General features: G+C 39.8%; 2 protein-coding genes across 2 annotated transcripts; one reads left to right on the top strand and one right to left on the bottom strand.

Moving 5' to 3' along the window:
- The first annotated feature begins 3,612 nt into the window (after nucleotides 1-3,612).
- Nucleotides 3,613-4,855, top strand: LOC131887898 (C-type lectin 9a-like). The gene is made up of 4 exons (XM_059236626.1): nucleotides 3,613-3,764; nucleotides 3,839-4,046; nucleotides 4,114-4,393; nucleotides 4,448-4,855. Exons 1-4 carry the CDS (start codon nucleotides 3,704-3,706, stop codon nucleotides 4,757-4,759), a joined length of 861 nt encoding a protein of 286 aa, XP_059092609.1. The 5' UTR covers nucleotides 3,613-3,703; the 3' UTR covers nucleotides 4,760-4,855.
- An 8,384-nt stretch (nucleotides 4,856-13,239) lies between these two features.
- Nucleotides 13,240-14,466, bottom strand: LOC131887923 (C-type lectin 9a-like). The gene is made up of 4 exons (XM_059236659.1): nucleotides 14,331-14,466; nucleotides 14,049-14,256; nucleotides 13,702-13,981; nucleotides 13,240-13,647 (listed from the first exon to the last, which is right to left on the bottom strand). The coding sequence occupies exons 1-4, from the start codon at nucleotides 14,389-14,391 to the stop codon at nucleotides 13,336-13,338; spliced, it is 861 nt and encodes a 286-aa protein (XP_059092642.1). The 5' UTR covers nucleotides 14,392-14,466; the 3' UTR covers nucleotides 13,240-13,335.
- Between the last annotated feature and the right edge of the window lie 4,068 nt (nucleotides 14,467-18,534).

The following is an 18,534-nucleotide window of genomic DNA, read 5'->3' as shown; positions in this document are numbered from 1 at the left end:
CTACATTGTCTATGGCTTCCCCATCGACCTCAAAAGGCCCTACAGGGTGTTTGATCTTTCTCTTAGAGTTTGCATAAGAGAAAAACGCCTTCGGATTCGACCTTACCTCTTGAACAACTATACTTTCCTTGTTCAACTGATCTGTCTCAATGGAGGCCTTAATTCTACCTTGGATTAAATCCAACTTTCTTTGAAGGCTAGCCACAACTACTGGATTCAAAGTGCTCTGGAGCCTCTTTGCTAGTTTGCAACTCTTTTTGAACAAATTCTTCCTATACTTCGGAATTTTAGAATGTGCCCCGCCCTGTGAAACACATTCAGAGATTGCTAGAGTGGAACAGACGTCCTCAAAAACTAGAATCATTTTGTCTAAGGCTACATCTATGGACGATTCCTTTTTCAGCATTGAAATAAGATCAAGCTCCCCTAAGCTTTCTATAATCAACGGCCAATGTTCATCTTTGAACTTGAACTTAGCCAGACCGACCTTTTTGGCCGGTCTTACTCTAGAGCACGCCGGCTTTTGAGTAATGGTCGACCCTATCTCGAGAACATGATGATCTGACAGATTACTAGGTGTCACATGGACATACTGGATCAGATCAGGATCATTGGAAAAAGACAAGTCAAGAACGCTATTCGCTCTGGTGGCTACACCAACATGTTGGGAGAAATTGCGCAAGATCGCAAACTCCGCCAGCTTTTCGAACGACTGAGATGTCGATTTCGGAATGGGAATATACCCATCTGGACTAGCCTCCCACTCTACAACGCTAGCCGGAAAATTGAACTCCCCTACAAAGAAAACCTTCGAGCAAACTGACTGGTCCAACTCATTTCCTATGAATTTGAGAGCTGACAAGAACGAGCTTTCTGAACAAGAGGGGGGCCTATATATTGTCGCAATGGACAGATCAAGACCTTGAAGATGACAAACTAAGACCTCTACTTATCCATTAGACATTTTTACATTTGGTTGCAGTAATTGATAGACCTGATCGACAGACCAACTGGAATCGGCACACAAATGCACTTGAACAACGTGACTTCTAGGTATCCACAATCACGGTATCCCAGATCCGGCTCGAAGGACCACTTTGGTGTGGCTACTTCGATAGTTTAATTCAATAGACACTGAATTTTCACATAATTGGACCGTATATTTGTCTTTGCTTTAACGTAACGCAAAATGTTTTCTCATCCAGTACATGTCCCATACTCCCATTTCTCTTCCCTCTAGCAGTGATCAGAAATCCCGAACGCATACGCTAATTGTCATAATTGGTCCGTAATCGTATTTGCACTTGTCTATAATGTAGAGGCCCATCCCACAATGGGGATACCTGGGGTTTGAGGATCTTTGCCAGTCACAACGGATCAGGGAAAATCCTTACATTGTTATTTCAGCGTCAAGGATAGCTGGAGTCAACCATGCCTCGGGTAAGGCAATGAAGGCTGAGTTGCTATTCAAAGCTGTCCCAGAGAGAAGCTTCTTTTTCGTTGAATTATTATGAAAGTGTAAACAATGGATATAACAATAAATTCCTCTAATAATCGACATCAAATTATTATCAGCCGGACGGCTAGTACTGAGGGGATTTAAATATATGAACTAAAGGGCTAGTCAGAGAAACGACACTCACGAGATTTCTGAGATTTTTTTGGCTCCCTCGCGGCTGCCTGGTGTGTGCGATGGGGATCGGCTTTGAACACATTTAGTTACGTGATTCTCAAAATCAAGTTCCGATTTCAGGGAGCCAGTAAGTTGATAGCTACTTTGTCTCCTTTGGTTGAAACTGAGTAACGCAAGAGAAGTCGATCAACCTGACACCCTGCTGCCCAACTACAAAAATGTGTTCAAAGCAAAGTCTCACGTGGCTTGGTTGAAGTGACTTTTCTCTGACCCTCTAATAGGAACATATGCCCCCATGCGGGAAAAGGATTGTCAAGGCGTACTCTATCACATCGAACTAAAGTGACACCAACCATGGTCTGATACTTAATACCACTTACAAAGACAAATAGAGGAAGAATTCAATGGATCAAAGCCCACTATGGGCACAACGAAATCGCAAATAAATCGGCGCAATACGTGACTACACAAATTTGTTTTTGGCCGTGAAACGTTTCTTCCAGTCTCCCGAAATGTTTTAAAGAGGCATCATGAAAAGTATCAACAACCAATGGTCTAAACACTGGAGAAGTTCATTCTCATGTAGGCAGACCAAAATATTTATCCCACGAACTAAATTTCAAGAAATCACTAAAACCTTAGGGACTGTTCTTAGACAAAACTAGGAAAATATATCTAATTCATAATAGGTCATTGCAATCTAAACAAATACCGACATATCTTAAACGACGTAAACGGCATAATTTGCGGGTTATGCAAAGAGGAAGACGAGACTCCCTGGCATTTAGTAGCTGAATGTCCAGGGTTAATAAGAATACATTGGACGAACTTCCAACATCCGACTTTGTCACAAATGCCCGAATTCGCAAAGGCCGCGAACGAGCTAGTGGATCTATGGGGGCAACACTAAACGAAGACTGAGGAGTGGGGAAGATCTCTTAATTGTGGCATACTTTATTGGAACGCAGTAATCAATCTGATGCCGGACTCCTAGAGAAATTAAGGGCCGCTCTTTGTCGCTTCTGAAAATCCTACCCCCTAACTCAAAGAATTGTTTGATCAGACTGAATCTCCAGTTTTCATTAAAAGGAGTTATTGAAAAGCCCAACACCATACCACGAATGATCCAATTTTACCCCACAGGAGATTGGTAACCTTTTGATGTTTGGCCACCTAAAGATTGAGTCTCCAAAATCCAGATTTTGGCCATCTGCTTGGTCTGTTCTAGAGGGATTTATGGCATTTGCATTAGGGTCTCCACTTTCCAATGGTTTGAGGATGAACACTGAAAGGCTCACCAACGTTCATTTGTCTTTACCGGCCTTCAGGATGCCCTTAGCCTTGGCTCTGACCTTCAGACTGCGCTCACTTGAATTTTCAGACATTGTTTTGACGGCACTCTACCAGAGGGTTACCCATCGCCTCCAGGATATCGTTCGACCATTTGTAATGTGTCACTAGGTACTTAACAGTTCCTCTTAATGAATGGTTGTAGTTTAATGTCAAAAAAATCTTTGAGCAGGGATAAATGTTGTGAAAAGCAGCCATGGAGGCCCTTAATTTCTTTACACTCTGTAATCAATCTGATGCCGGACTCCTAACCAACAAACGTTGGTGAGGATTGCATGGCACAAGCGCCTTCAATCTACCCTACACAAAACAGTTTCCATAGATGCATTTTGTTTTATATATATGTGTACTTTCTACCAAAGTTTAAAAGCAATTTTAACCGGCCTTGATCATCATCAAAGCTAGAGTTGCTTCAATTCCTTTACAATAAAGGAAAAGTCATGACGGTTGTATAAACGCACAAAGTATAGTGTAATTTTCTTCAAATCTATCAGGATCCTGAAATAAATCATGATTGCTTTTGTTGAGGGTAATTTCATTTTGAAAACGTATGAAGATGGTAATCACGTTCAGCAAAGGCTGTTTTCGTTTTCAATAGATCTTGTTATCAAATGGTGGATACAAAAGCAAGGAGAGACTATAAAAAGTGAGGGGCTTTCACCTTGTCTTCACTTCAAAGAAGCCCGCTGAACTGAAATCACCTAAATCAAAAGACGAGCCATGCTTGCTTTTGGTATCTGTCTCATCTTTCTTTGCGTCTCTCCGGCCTTCAGCCAGACTGGTAATATTTTGCAGCAACTCCTCGAAAGTCATTGCATCATTCAGACTAATGGTGAAGATTTACATTGCCCTTAGGTTGTCCCGGGGGATATGATCGGTTCGGTCGGAAATGCATCAAGTATGTGTCGACTAACAGAAACTTTCAAGATGCGCAAGCCGATTGCCAAAGAGCCTCTGGTGGAAAACTGTTTGAACCAGTCTCCAAAGTGGACCAGGACTTAGTGCTGTACAATCCCAGGGCCTCAGCCGCCAGTTTCATTGGGCTTCAGGTCTCTGGATCAAAGTAAGCAGCAAGAACCAGGGTTTGAAATTTGGACCCATTTTTCGACATCTACTTGTTCTTAAACTAGTGCCCAATACTCCTCCAATTCGATGCAAGTTCCCTTCACGGACTACTTTCCTAACACCCCCAACAACCGAGGTAGTTGCGTGGTGGCCTTTGTTCCGCCCACCCGGATTTACACCCATAAGGCCTGGACTGATGCCGATTGCAACGGACTCCACCCGTACATCTGTGAAGCCGGTCCAACCACTTGTGAATCCGATAACACTTTGTTCGTGGGAAACTTTGGCCCAGCCCAAACGCCCGATCTGTGCAAGATCATCTGTAAATTCAATCCCACTTGTCAGGTTAGTTCATCCGTTAACTTGATTGATTCTGTTTGATACTGATCAGGCATTTAGTTCTTTATCCGGCGAACAACGGATGGGGCATGTGGCTTGAGGGACTTCAACCCCACCATCCGTGTCCAGATCCCAACCTTGACCTCTGGACTGAAAGGGGAAGACGCCACCAGTGGCCTTCTTTTGGCAAAGCAAGTGACAGCTAGCTCTCTGCAAGATTGCCAGTCCCAATGTTGTTCGGATTCCCAATGCACAAGTGCCATCTACAATAGGAATAATATGCAATGCGCTTTCAATTATGACCAATTGGCGAGAAAGCTTCCTTTGCCCGCTAATTCTGGAATTGCCTCTATTCCCCGGACTTGTCCTTGAAAGAATGGCACGACACTGAAATTTGGCCTAAAGTTTGTGGATTTCATGCCCTGTTTCTTGCATTGAAAATAAAACATTGAATGTTATGCACCAAAACTATTCCATTGGTTCGTTGAATCAATATCCGCAGGAAAAATTTCCCGTTGCGTTAGGATCTTGGTTACTCTCTTTCACTACTCTATGGCTATCGAGCAACTGAACATGAGTTACCAAAGATTGCCTCAAAGGCCATGGTTTTGAGGAAATGACGATTAAGCACCCATGCTTTGGTAATGCTCATGGACATTTCGAATGTGCCATAAATAACCTCACAATTACCAATGGCAAGCATTCCGGCCACTATTATGCCAATTGAAGTTAAAGCGATGAAAAAGGGATGCTTGACCAGGCACCACGCCTACGTGCCTCAGAAGCTCGTTCAATTTCATTTGAAATCGACTTCATAGGACTCTAGTGAGTGATGAGGAGGGCTTGGAAAAGAAATATTTTGTTCCTAGGATTTTTTTTTTCAAACGCAAAGAATTTTGCAAAAGTTTGAGGCAATTACCAAAAGGACTCAATATGTTCCATTGTTTCAAAATCTTTGAAATTTAAAAGGTCTTGTAGTTGTGTCCTAACTTGGACTTCCAATTAATATCCCAAGCCATGCAGGCTTCTAGATTAAATTTGGTTCCCCTGGGTGCTTATTTTGGCTCTCTCTCAGGGTGAAGAGATCTGAGCTTTTCGGCCCTCCAATCCAGCACTGTAGCTATTATCTTTTACGTATAAAATATACAAAGTATGTGTGCACTCTCTATAATCCCTAAACACAACACCAAATTGAACTGACAGCAAATATCTGAAGATTAAGGTAGATCGTTAAACTTTACACTTTGTGAAGATTCCTTCAAAATTTGTCATGGAAGCAATTTCTTATTCCGAACATTATGTGACCCGGATCACGAATTATATATCAGATTTCGATAGAATTAGGCAAAAATAACACAAACGCATTATAATTCAATAAAGAGGAATTTGCCTAATCTGCCCTTTACTTGCTAAAAGATGAAGGTTGTGCAGCGTAAGACTTCTTTAATTTAGTGTAACATGTTGTGACGAACTGTTTGAATCAAAAACATAGTCATTGATTTGGCAAAGTACGGTTTTGTTGAGGCAAAAAACTTGAAATTTTCATCTGAATTTTAGTAAAAGTAATTGTAACAGGTAGCGCCACGTTTGGGAAAAAACTACTCTTCTTGGCCAAAGTACTAATTGTAACTAATCCGTTCATTTTAATGCGGGACAACTGACGCCCTGCTTGTATTTTGGTCGAAGTTTGGTTTGTTTCCTTGCAATAATAATCAAACCGGATTAGAATCTTTCAAAAATCAAGGCTAACAACATATTTGAAATAAATATTCTCACTAAGGGAGAAAAAGACAGTCTTGGGAAGATAATCTCATTATCACAATAATTTTGCAATGGCATTTTGTCGGTCTTGGAAAGCCTGCCTCGATTGTATGTGTGATGCTGTCCTTTGCACTTTTTCTGAGCAAAGCTTTGGATAAAAGAGGAAAAATTTAGTGGCTATGAAAATATACTCTGCGAGCAAACAAAAATGTTGAAGAGGGCGTTCTACTTAAAAAACCTATAACATCATGAGATTTGGTACCAAGTACGACAATGTCTTCTTCTCTTTGAGTTAAACTGTTCTTTCTATTTTATATCAATTAGATTCCAAGTTTTGAGCAAGTAGTCTTTATTGTTTTTGTTTTCAAAATATCGTTTTCTATACTTTATCATTTCCAAAATAGTTCAAGCAATAACGATCTGAGCCCAGGTTTTTAAAGCCAAGGAGTGAATCTTAGATCAAGAAAGATTGAACTGATGTAGTGCAGTGCTACCTTTACTCGATCTAAGACTCACTCCGGTGCTTTAAAAAACTGGGCTCTGATTTCGAAAAAATATTTTTTTGCCTTTTTATCATGCTTAAAACCAGCTTTGAATGACTGCACTAAAGAGCATGATGTGACTTGAAACAAGCGCTCCAGATATTGTGGCAAACAAAACTTGCCGGTGACTTCAAAGTCAAAAAAGCCAACATTGTGGCGAAAGTTCAATCACTTCAATCACGCAACTTCATAAATTTGAAACAAAGGTCCGAGACTTCAAGTAAGAAAAAGTAAGATCTTGTCCCTGAAGTTTTTGTTTTGATTGAGGCATGAAACAGTCATGTTTTAGTAAGTAAGAATACTAGTACAAGAACATGATGATATGATGTGCCAATTTTTGAAAAATTAATTGGCATTTCGGATTTGCCAGGGTTCACATATGGTCCTAAAATGCCAAGTCCAGTGAGTTTGTGGGTATGGCCCCATTCACTGGCATGACAAGTTAGCACTATTCTATCTCCTTAAAACCATTAAAGCAATACTCCGACTAAGGAGGTAAAAAATAGCACGTGCGCAATTTGAGGCGTCAGCTGAAAAAACGGAAACGAAAACCGTTTTACATGGATGAGCAAAATAGTCACAGCCCGTACCCGAAAAATGAAGTGTGGAGGAACGATATAGGAAACCACTGCCTTTTCGGGGACTTCAAAGTAGACTAGGATTTTTTCCTGAGAAGAAGTCACTTCTGGCACATTGTCAAGACATTTTGAGTTCCAAAAATGATGACAAGCTTCATCAGAGGTCTTGGGATTTATCTCCATCACCATTGTGTTGTCTAACAATCGGTGGGAAATGATCTTGGCCAAATCAATAAACTCTGCCAAATCAGTAATGCCAAAACAAAGATTGCACAGTCTAGGCCATTCTGTTGTCGTACCTAAAGGAAATTTCTCATTTCCAGATGGACACCCTTGAGACTCATCAAGTTATTCCGAAGATGTTTCACTAGGAACATCATGGGAATGAGAGAGCTCTCTTATTGGGAGAGGTTAGAAAGGTTGGGACTGTACAGTGTTCAGAGAAGGTATGAAAGGTATCTGATACTGTATTTCTTCAGAAGCACCCATGAGCTTTGTTCCAACCTAGGATTTAGGGTCAATTATAGTGACCGCAGAGGCTTAATGTGCGTTTTGAGAGCACCTTCAAGCCCTCGAGAATCCAGGCTAGTTAAAACAATGAAGTCCAACTCTCTTCTTTCTCGGGCTACTTCAATGTTTTTTGTTTATTGATTTGGCCACCCGACATCAGATTTGATGATTGAGGTATGCGCTAAAAATTTCGATCTCAAGGATATAGAATTAAAAAAAAAAACGAGAGGAAAAAGAAAGAAAAAGGACAGGAAAAGGAACTACCAAAGATCCAGCACTTGCTTCTCGCGCAATTCGTTTCGGAACAAGTTCAAGGACTACGCATTTCTTGTAGACATTGAAAGGCGATTCCAAAGTTTTGGCATTCTCACAAAGAAGGCATGGGATCTGACCAGAGTGCGTACATAAGGTTCCCTCAAAAGTTGATTTAACATTCTTCTTGTCGTTGGGACATTTTGAAAATGTTCCTCTCTGACGAAGAATGACACAGACCTATGATTTAGGGGTTCAATGGCTATTTTCTTAAAGATGATCACAGCCTCGGCTAAATTCCTCATCGGAGATATTTGATAAGGGTACGGCAAAATATTCAATGGCTTCCAAAAGTTGGAGATTCGACACTTCACATGTTACTTGAAAGTAGCATAAGGGCGCCCACATTGAGCTTCCTCTGATGGAGTATTTCCATAGCGGGCCCCTGATAATTTTCTCAAATTTGACATTCCTTGGAAATCTTTCATCGACAATAATCTCTTCTTTCGTTACAACTCGAATGGGCTGACTAATTGATCCAACTCCTTTTATTTTCAATATCTCTTCGGACTTTTAGCCCAAGCTTGCTGAACACAAACTCGGCTACCACATAGTCCAGGGTCCTAGATCCAGCAATTCCACATGTTATGTCCAAGCAAGGACACTAAAGCAAGGAAACGCCACTTTTTGGTGATCACCAAACCTTTCCCGCCAAGTAAGACCTAAACTTTTGTGGCTGAAATTTTTAAATGTCAATTATTGGCTTAACTATTGAGCAAAAAATGTGACCAATATCATTTTCTAAACCATAGATTGTATGTGTTTCAAACCAACCATGTAAATATACTTAAAATGACTTGTAACATGTCTTAAAGTAAAACAACTGAAAAGTGCTAATTGGGTGTTCATGATAAAGCAAGAATTTGCTCTAAACACAATCAGTCAATACTTTTTTGCTAATAATATGACTTGAAGAAAATTGTTTCAGAAACATCTTGACCAAATTTCAAGCAATTTGGTGAACTTGTTATGAAAATATGGTTCTCAAACTAGGGATAGCCCTCAATCCAAATGTAGACGTATTGTAGCTCTGAGCTTCATCATGTTCTTTAAACTCATTTGGATGCTTCATAATCATGGAAAAATATATCTCAAGGGATATAAAACCTGTTTTATTGGACGATTTTGGATGTTTTTGCAAAAAACAACTTTACTGGAGTCCAAAGTTCAAACTAAAATCTAGTGTACTGTACTTTGGTATTACTATGTGCCCCTTAAATGATGCCTTCCTTTTATGCAAACTTCCTAATAAGTAGAAGTTTAAACTCTACTAAAAGTTAATTCATTCATTTTTCACCAATGCCTGATGTTTTTTGTCAAATGTGTGGATTAAGACAAAGTTATCAATTGTCTAACCCAGATATTCCAATATGTTAACATTTATGTACTTTTATTTCCTATTCCATACATTTCTTTTCTATTTTGTCAGTGCAAGTTCCTCATCAATTAGTAAGATAATTATTGTTGATTTTCTATCTATGCGTGTTTTTGAAACAGTTTTACGCAATACTTCACTGATTTGAACGACAATTTGATTGTTTTTGATTAATTTGATGTTCATGAGTATTTCATTTATTCTTCTGACTTTCAAAATTAATTCGGAAATATTTAGTAAATGGACCGAGTTGTATGTCAAGGAGATCATTATGTGATTAAAAGCACTGAAATGTATTATGTTGCATGGTTACTCTTGTTTTGTTGCTACTAGAGTGACTGTCATGATTCAACGCAATGGCCTAACTTGGCGGTCAGGGGAAAGCCGTGTCGTTTCCTCTCTATATGGTCCCTGGTCCAAGACAAGAGCTTGGAACTTTGGTTTCACTCAATGAATTTGAGTAGGAACGGGATTACTTTCGACCGCGAACAGTCTCCCTGCCATTTGCAGTTGATGTTTGTTCGCCTATATCAGGAGGAACTAAAATCATTTTGGCCTCGAAAGCCCGCACATGGTGGGTTTCTGGGGTCACAAAGAACCAGTAAGCACCTTCCTCTTGTGACACACTCTCTGACGATGGTTATAACTCGAAAATCATCAAATATTCCACTTAAATCTCACGAAAGGTCCAGACTGAAGATGCACGTCTCAGCATAGCGTGATCAGTTTTTTTTTTTAATTTGCTTCCCTCAAATAATCGTAGGGAATACGTAGGCATTGTTGATCCGGTTGCATCTTTCAAGTCACACTTGGACAATTTTTTAGATAGTATTCCAGATCAACCCTACATTCAAGGACTAGCTCGGTCTGCCAACTCAAACTCGTTGGTAGACCACTCCACAGACCACCAGGGTCACTCGATCACGGTTTGGCCTTTGGGACCAATGTGTGGCAATTACTCCGAAATGTGAAACACAAAAGATATCGATGTCAATGTTGAGTGGCTTCGAGCAAATTGGCCTGAAAAGCTGTCATTAGTGACTTTTTTTATCTTAAAGCCAAAATGAATTTCAGGATCGATTAATAAATTCTGTAAGGTAAGGTTTAAAATATATACACTTTGATTAGTCCCTTGTGAGGTTCAAGGTTGTAGCACTTCATGTTGCTTTTGTTTCTGTTTTAACGAACAAGCCATTCACGGAGTAAAAAAGGCCAAAAAATAATTCAAGCATGAAATGGGAAAAGTCTTAGTTAAAAAAGACATCGATTTTTGACAAATTCCTTGTCAGGACCCCAATGCCTTACGCGCCTTCGGGAAAATAGTTTAATGAAACTTTAAACCTTACGCAAATGAGTGGTGACATGGTCGAGTTCACCCTGCGGATATGACTTTTCTGATATTTGGCACTGCTATTCGATATTGGATTGCTAAAATTGAAAGCGAAATTAAAGCAAAAAACACGAACTATCATTTGAAATTTACAAACTTCATGTTAAAGATGTCTATTCTAATTTAACGTTGCCAAATCTGAACTTGAATATTGGCTTACTGCTTGTCCCAGACAGATCAGCAAAGCTATGATATTGGTTATTGCTTGAGACTTGATGACTTGATTCAATTGGAAGGTTGATTAAATTCCATCATATTACCTTAACCTTTTAGTGATTAGAACCACAATCAATAACTTTCAACAACTGCCATAATCATCAAGCTACGATAATTACAACTTAACTATAATGTGCTTCAGTACTTGGAACAAGATTGAAGTGATTGAACTTTCGCCACAATGTTGGCTTTTTTGACTTTGAAGTCACCGGCAAGTTTTGTTTGCCACAATATCTGGAGCGCTTGTTTCAAGTCACATCATGCTCTTTAGTGCAGTCATTCAAAGCTGGTTTTAAGCATGATAAAAAGGCAAAAAAATATTTTTTCGAAATCAGAGCCCAGTTTTTTAAAGCACCGGAGTGAGTCTTAGATCGAGTAAAGGTAGCACTGCACTACATCAGTTCAATCTTTCTTGATCTAAGATTCACTCCTTGGCTTTAAAAACCTGGGCTCAGATCGTTATTGCTTGAACTATTTTGGAAATGATAAAGTATAGAAAACGATATTTTGAAAACAAAAACAATAAAGACTACTTGCTCAAAACTTGGAATCTAATTGATATAAAATAGAAAGAACAGTTTAACTCAAAGAGAAGAAGACATTGTCGTACTTGGTACCAAATCTCATGATGTTATAGGTTTTTTAAGTAGAACGCCCTCTTCAACATTTTTGTTTGCTCGCAGAGTATATTTTCATAGCCACTAAATTTTTCCTCTTTTATCCAAAGCTTTGCTCAGATAAAGTGCAAAGGACAGCATCACACATACTATCGAGGCAGGCTTTCCAAGACCGACAAAATGCCATTGCAAAATTATTGTGATAATGAGATTATCTTCCCAAGACTGTCTTTTTCTCCCTTAGTGAGAATATTTATTTCAAATATGTTGTTAGCCTTGATTTTTGAAAGATTCTAATCCGGTTTGATTATTATTGCAAGGAAACAAACCAAACTTCGACCAAAATACAATCAGGGCGTCAGTTGTCCCGCATTAAAATGAACGGATTAGTTACAATTAGTACTTTGGCCAAGAAGAGTAGTTTTTTCCCAAACGTGGCGCTACCTGTTACAATTACTTTTACTAAAATTCAGATGAAAATTTCAAGTTTTTTGCCTCAACAAAACCGTACTTTGCCAAATCAATGACTATGTTTTTGATTCAAACAGTTCGTCACAACATGTTACACTAAATTAAAGAAGTCTTACGCTGCACAACCTTCATCTTTTAGCAAGTAAAGGGCAGATTAGGCAAATTCCTCTTTATTGAATTATAATGCGTTTGTGTTATTTTTGCCTAATTCTATCGAAATCTGATATATAATTCGTGATCCGGGTCACATAATGTTCGGAATAAGAAATTGCTTCCATGACAAATTTTGAAGGAATCTTCACAAAGTGTAAAGTTTAACGATCTACCTTAATCTTCAGATATTTGCTGTCAGTTCAATTTGGTGTTGTGTTTAGGGATTATAGAGAGTGCACACATACTTTGTATATTTTATACGTAAAAGATAATAGCTACAGTGCTGGATTGGAGGGCCGAAAAGCTCAGATCTCTTCACCCTGAGAGAGAGCCAAAATAAGCACCCAGGGGAACCAAATTTAATCTAGAAGCCTGCATGGCTTGGGATATTAATTGGAAGTCCAAGTTAGGACACAACTACAAGACCTTTTAAATTTCAAAGATTTTGAAACAATGGAACATATTGAGTCCTTTTGGTAATTGCCTCAAACTTTTGCAAAATTCTTTGCGTTTGAAAAAAAAAATCCTAGGAACAAAATATTTCTTTTCCAAGCCCTCCTCATCACTCACTAGAGTCCTATGAAGTCGATTTCAAATGAAATTGAACGAGCTTCTGAGGCACGTAGGCGTGGTGCCTGGTCAAGCATCCCTTTTTCATCGCTTTAACTTCAATTGGCATAATAGTGGCCGGAATGCTTGCCATTGGTAATTGTGAGGTTATTTATGGCACATTCGAAATGTCCATGAGCATTACCAAAGCATGGGTGCTTAATCGTCATTTCCTCAAAACCATGGCCTTTGAGGCAATCTTTGGTAACTCATGTTCAGTTGCTCGATAGCCATAGAGTAGTGAAAGAGAGTAACCAAGATCCTAACGCAACGGGAAATTTTTCCTGCGGATATTGATTCAACGAACCAATGGAATAGTTTTGGTGCATAACATTCAATGTTTTATTTTCAATGCAAGAAACAGGGCATGAAATCCACAAACTTTAGGCCAAATTTCAGTGTCGTGCCATTCTTTCAAGGACAAGTCCGGGGAATAGAGGCAATTCCAGAATTAGCGGGCAAAGGAAGCTTTCTCGCCAATTGGTCATAATTGAAAGCGCATTGCATATTATTCCTATTGTAGATGGCACTTGTGCATTGGGAATCCGAACAACATTGGGACTGGCAATCTTGCAGAGAGCTAGCTGTCACTTGCTTTGCCAAAAGAAGGCCACTGGTGGCGTCTTCCCCTTTCAGTCCAGAGGTCAAGGTTGGGATCTGGACACGGATGGTGGGGTTGAAGTCCCTCAAGCCACATGCCCCATCCGTTGTTCGCCGGATAAAGAACTAAATGCCTGATCAGTATCAAACAGACTCAATCAAGTTAACGGATGAACTAACCTGACAAGTGGGATTGAATTTACAGATGATCTTGCACAGATCGGGCGTTTGGGCTGGGCCAAAGTTTCCCACGAACAAAGTGTTATCGGATTCACAAGTGGTTGGACCGGCTTCACAGATGTACGGGTGGAGTCCGTTGCAATCGGCATCAGTCCAGGCCTTATGGGTGTAAATCCGGGTGGGCGGAACAAAGGCCACCACGCAACTACCTCGGTTGTTGGGGGTGTTAGGAAAGTAGTCCGTGAAGGGAACTTGCATCGAATTGGAGGAGTATTGGGCACTAGTTTAAGAACAAGTAGATGTCGAAAAATGGGTCCAAATTTCAAACCCTGGTTCTTGCTGCTTACTTTGATCCAGAGACCTGAAGCCCAATGAAACTGGCGGCTGAGGCCCTGGGATTGTACAGCACTAAGTCCTGGTCCACTTTGGAGACTGGTTCAAACAGTTTTCCACCAGAGGCTCTTTGGCAATCGGCTTGCGCATCTTGAAAGTTTCTGTTAGTCGACACATACTTGATGCATTTCCGACCGAACCGATCATATCCCTCGGGACAACCTAAGGGCAATGTAAATCTTCACCATTAGTCTGAATGATGCAATGACTTTCGAGGAGTTGCTGCAAAATATTACCAGTCTGGCTGAAGGCCGGAGAGACGCAAAGAAAGATGAGACAGATACCAAAAGCAAGCATGGCTTGTCTTTTGATTTAGGTGATTTCAGTTCAGCGGGCTTCTTTGAAGTGAAGACAAGGTGAAAGCCCCTCACTTTTTATAGTCTCTCCTTGCTTTTGTATCCACCATTTGATAACAAGATCTATTGAAAACGAAAACAGCCTTTGCTGAATGTGATTACCATCTTCATACGTTTTCAAAATGAAATTACCCTCAACAAAAGCAATCTTGATTTATTTCAGGATCCTGATAGATTTGAAGAAAATTACACTATACTTTGTGCGTTTATACAACCGTCATGACTTTTCCTTTATTGTAAAGGAATTGAAGCAACTCTAGCTTTGATGATGATCAAGGCCGGTTAAAATTGCTTTTAAACTTTGGTAAAAAGTACATCTATATATAAAACAAAATTCATCTATGGAAACTGTTTTGTGTAGGGTAGCTTGAAGGCGCTTGTGCCATGCAATGCCCACCAACGTTTGTTGGTTAGGAGTCCGGTATCAGATTGATTACTGCGTTCCAATAAAGTATGCCGCAATTAAGAGATATCTCCCACTCCTTAGTCTTCTTTTAGTGTTGCTCCCATAGATCCACTAACTCGTTCGCGGCCATTTGCGAATTAGGGCATTTGTGACAAAGTCGGATGTTGGAAACTCGTCCCATATCTTGTTATTAACCCTGGACATTCAGCTAATAAATGCCAGGGAGTCTCGTCTTCCTCGTTGCATAACTGGCAATTTTTTCGATCTTTTAAGGTGCAAAACGCAATTTTCAACTTGTAGTAACTAAGAGTACGCTTCATACTGATTGACGACATTTTCGACAATGATGCATGTTAATGTGCTTTAAGTGATTAAACACACTTATCTGAGCTACTTTTAAATATGTGTATTTCACTCAAGTTGTTCCTCTTGTCTCTTTGACAAAGAAAAACATATCTAGATGTCTTGGCTTTTGAGCACACACTTAACCCAAAAATATAACCACCGTGTCCCAGCATGTTGGTATAGCCACCAGAGCAAATTAAGTTCTGGACTTGGTCTTTTCTAATGACCCCGATCTGATCCAGTATGTCCATTCGACACCTAGCAATCTTTCTGATCATCATGTTCTTGAGATAGGGTCGAACATTACTCATAAGTCAGAGTGCTCGATAGTAAGACCGGCCAAAAAGGTCGGTCTGGCTAAGTTCAAGTTCAAAGATGAACATTGGCCGTTGATTATAGAAAAGTTAGGAGAGCTTGACCTGGTTTCCTTTCTGTAACAGGAATCCTTCATATACCTAGGCTTATATAAGATGGTTTTAGTTTTTGACGAAGTTTGCTCCAATCTAGCAATATCTGAATATGTTCCGAAAGGTGGAGCACAATCTAAAATTCTGAAGTTTAAGAAGCAACTTTTCAAAAAGAGTTGCAAACAAGGAAAAAGCCTCCAGAGCAATTTGAATCTAGTAGTAGTAGTGGCTAGCGTTAAAAAACTTGGAATTGATTCAAGGTAGGATAAAGACCTCCATTAAAAATGACCAGATACAAATCAATTTATGTACCAATACTCTTTCTCATCATTTTGATGCTTGTGTGGTTTTAACAATAAACAATAAATAAAAAAAGCAGAGTAAGAGTTCAGGAGATCAGGTCGAATCCGAAAACATTTTCCTTTCGTGCAAACTCTAACAGAAAAAATGTAATACCCTGTAGGGCCCTTTGAGGTAAATGGTGAGCTCATAAACAGTTTAAAGGTCATGCCTAACATAACTCTAATGATGAGTCGGTTGAGATTGGGAAGGCTAGGCAAGTTGAACAATTGAATAATCTTGCAGTAAAAAGATCAAGATGCTTGGGAGGCCATCAGGGAGTTGAGACTCTCGAGCTCTCCTGGCCCTGATGCCGTGGCATCTCAGTTTCTGACGTGAGGTTTACTGGTTCTTGCTCCTGTTTTCTCGTACTTAAAGCGTTGCATCTTGAATCAGAGCAAGTTTCCCTCTTCACTAAAACTAGCTCACATTGTTCCAATTTTTAAAGGGGGAGAAGAGTCGCTCCCCAGTAACTACAGGCCGATTTCTCTCACTTTAATGTTTTCGAAGGTGTTTGTGAAGATCACTTGTAGAGTTTCTTGAAGCCCATGTTGCCCTTTCTCCCAGTCAGTATGGGTTCCGAGCGCATTTGACCATGGTGACCCAACTGATTGAACAGATAGAGCAGGTCGTTAAAGGTCTAGAGGGTCATGGGTCAGTTGATGTTTTCTATCTTGACTTTGACAAGGTAGAATAAGGCCTTTTAGTTGGAAGGCTCCATGAGATTAGGATCCAAGGCAAGGTTCTCAAGTGGTGAAGATGTTTCATTTGTGGTAGGAAGCAATTGGTAAAGGTTGAGGGATCCCTTAGTAACATACATGATGTCAAGTCGGGTGTTTCTCATGGCTCCATTTTGGGTCCTCTCCTTTTCATCATTTCTGCTTCAGAAGCTTGGTAGTAGTAATGTCAGTATCTCTTCCTATGCTTATGATAAAAAATTGGTAGTTGGTAGGAATGGTCAGATTTCCGGTTGTCTGGTAGAGGTCCTATACCAAATCTACTCTTGGGTTGCTGCGAGTAATATGGCACTGAATCGAATTAAATTCCGCTCAATGACCTTTGGGTCGACGTCATTAGACACTCCACTATTAGATGATGAAGGTAAGGGCATTCAGCAGGTCTCATCCATGAAGGATTTAGGTGTAGCCCTCCAAGATAATGCATGATTGATGAGCATATCCAGTTCGAGGTTGTCAAACCTTTTCAAACCTCTGGTTGGATATATCGCCCCTTTAGGTCCAGATATGATATCACGATGCAAACTGTTAATTGCTAACTTGGGACTGTACAGTATTGAGAGAAGGTATGAAAGGTATCTGATACTATACGTTTTCAAAAGCACCCATGAGCTTTGTTCCAACCTAGGATTTAGGGTCAATTATATTGACCGCAGAGGCTTAATGTGCGTTTTGAGAGCACCTTCAAGCCCTTGAGAATTCAGGATACGTAGTTAAAACAATGAAGTCCAACTCTCTTCTTTCTCGGGCACCTCCACTGTTCAATTTGCTGCCTTCAAATATTCGTAGGGCGTATGTAGACGTTGATTAAATGGCAGGATTTAAGTCAGACTTGGACAAGTTTTCGACTAAAATTCCCGATCAACCTTATATTCAAGGGTTAGCCAGATCAGCCAACTCTAATTCGTTGGCCCATCAAATAATGTATATAAAGAAAAGTTATGTAAAATGATTAAGGTTTTTGTCTTGAACTGCTGGGGAAAAAATGTCTGTCTAGTAGTTACTTTGCCTTACTTTGCAAACACCCTGAGAAGCGATCAACTTTCCGTGGATGGATTTAAAGGCTGAAGCACATCGTTTTTAATGATAATTTGGAATTTCTTTGAATCTTTTGCCTGAAAAGCTAATGGCAGACCCGCTCAAGATCAAAACCTCCCTCACCTTGGAAAATTGTGCGGCCATTTCGCCCAGATATTCTGAGTGTTAGCACAGTGTTTAATTACTAAGCCGAATCCAACCCGGTCTGTAATCTTACAACCATCAGTATAACAGCAAATCACACTGTGTTTTCCAAGTTGTCTAGATTCTGTTGGCTGTCTCAGATATTCCCAATTCTTTTTGGGTATTTTTCCATAATTTTACGCATTCCTTCATTTTTAGAGAGCCTATTTCTTTCTAATATGGTTTGATTTGGTTCTTGCTCCACATTATTGTTTTTCGAAGGTTTTTTTGTAAGGTGCCGTGGTTCCAATTGAAAACATATTTCCAGAGCCAGGCTCGGGCTTGATCTGTAGGCTAGAGCTAAGTTTAGGCAAGCAAGCTAGTTTAGCTTGTTGAATTTCTCGATTTTCATTTGGTTCAAATTTGTACCCCGAATGTGGTATCCATAAGTTGAAATGGCTTTCCGGCATAGGCCCATCGAAGTGTTTTCGGGTTAAAGACTACACTACCTGGATTTGATATAGACATACTGCGATTGTGAATGAGATATGGTAGGCGGGTGATTGTGGCGGAAGTGCTCAAATAACTTATCTTACACAAATGACGACTGGAAGTAACAATGTTGTTCCACAGAAGTGCAAAATGAAATTTCTCTATCTTTATGGACTCTCTTTTTTTAGTTTTCCGGA

Source organism: Tigriopus californicus, chromosome 10, assembly GCF_007210705.1.
Source record: "Tigriopus californicus strain San Diego chromosome 10, Tcal_SD_v2.1, whole genome shotgun sequence".
NCBI lineage: Eukaryota > Metazoa > Arthropoda > Copepoda > Harpacticoida > Harpacticidae > Tigriopus > Tigriopus californicus.
Note: the sequence above shows the minus strand (reverse complement) of the source record. Positions and strands in the feature narration are given on the sequence as shown.

Excerpts from the sequence above, each read along its gene's own strand:
- LOC131887898 (XM_059236626.1), top strand. The coding sequence starts at position 3,704 with ATGCTTGCTTTTGGTATCTGTCTCATCTTTCTTTGCGTCTCTCCGGCC. Across the intron at positions 4,047-4,113 it reads CTTCAGGTCTCTGGATCAAA|TGCCCAATACTCCTCCAATT; the intron begins GTAAGCAGCAAG and ends TTCTTAAACTAG. Across the intron at positions 4,394-4,447 it reads AATTCAATCCCACTTGTCAG|TTCTTTATCCGGCGAACAAC; the intron begins GTTAGTTCATCC and ends TCAGGCATTTAG.
- LOC131887923 (XM_059236659.1), bottom strand. The coding sequence starts at position 14,391 with ATGCTTGCTTTTGGTATCTGTCTCATCTTTCTTTGCGTCTCTCCGGCC. Across the intron at positions 13,982-14,048 it reads CTTCAGGTCTCTGGATCAAA|TGCCCAATACTCCTCCAATT; the intron begins GTAAGCAGCAAG and ends TTCTTAAACTAG. Across the intron at positions 13,648-13,701 it reads AATTCAATCCCACTTGTCAG|TTCTTTATCCGGCGAACAAC; the intron begins GTTAGTTCATCC and ends TCAGGCATTTAG.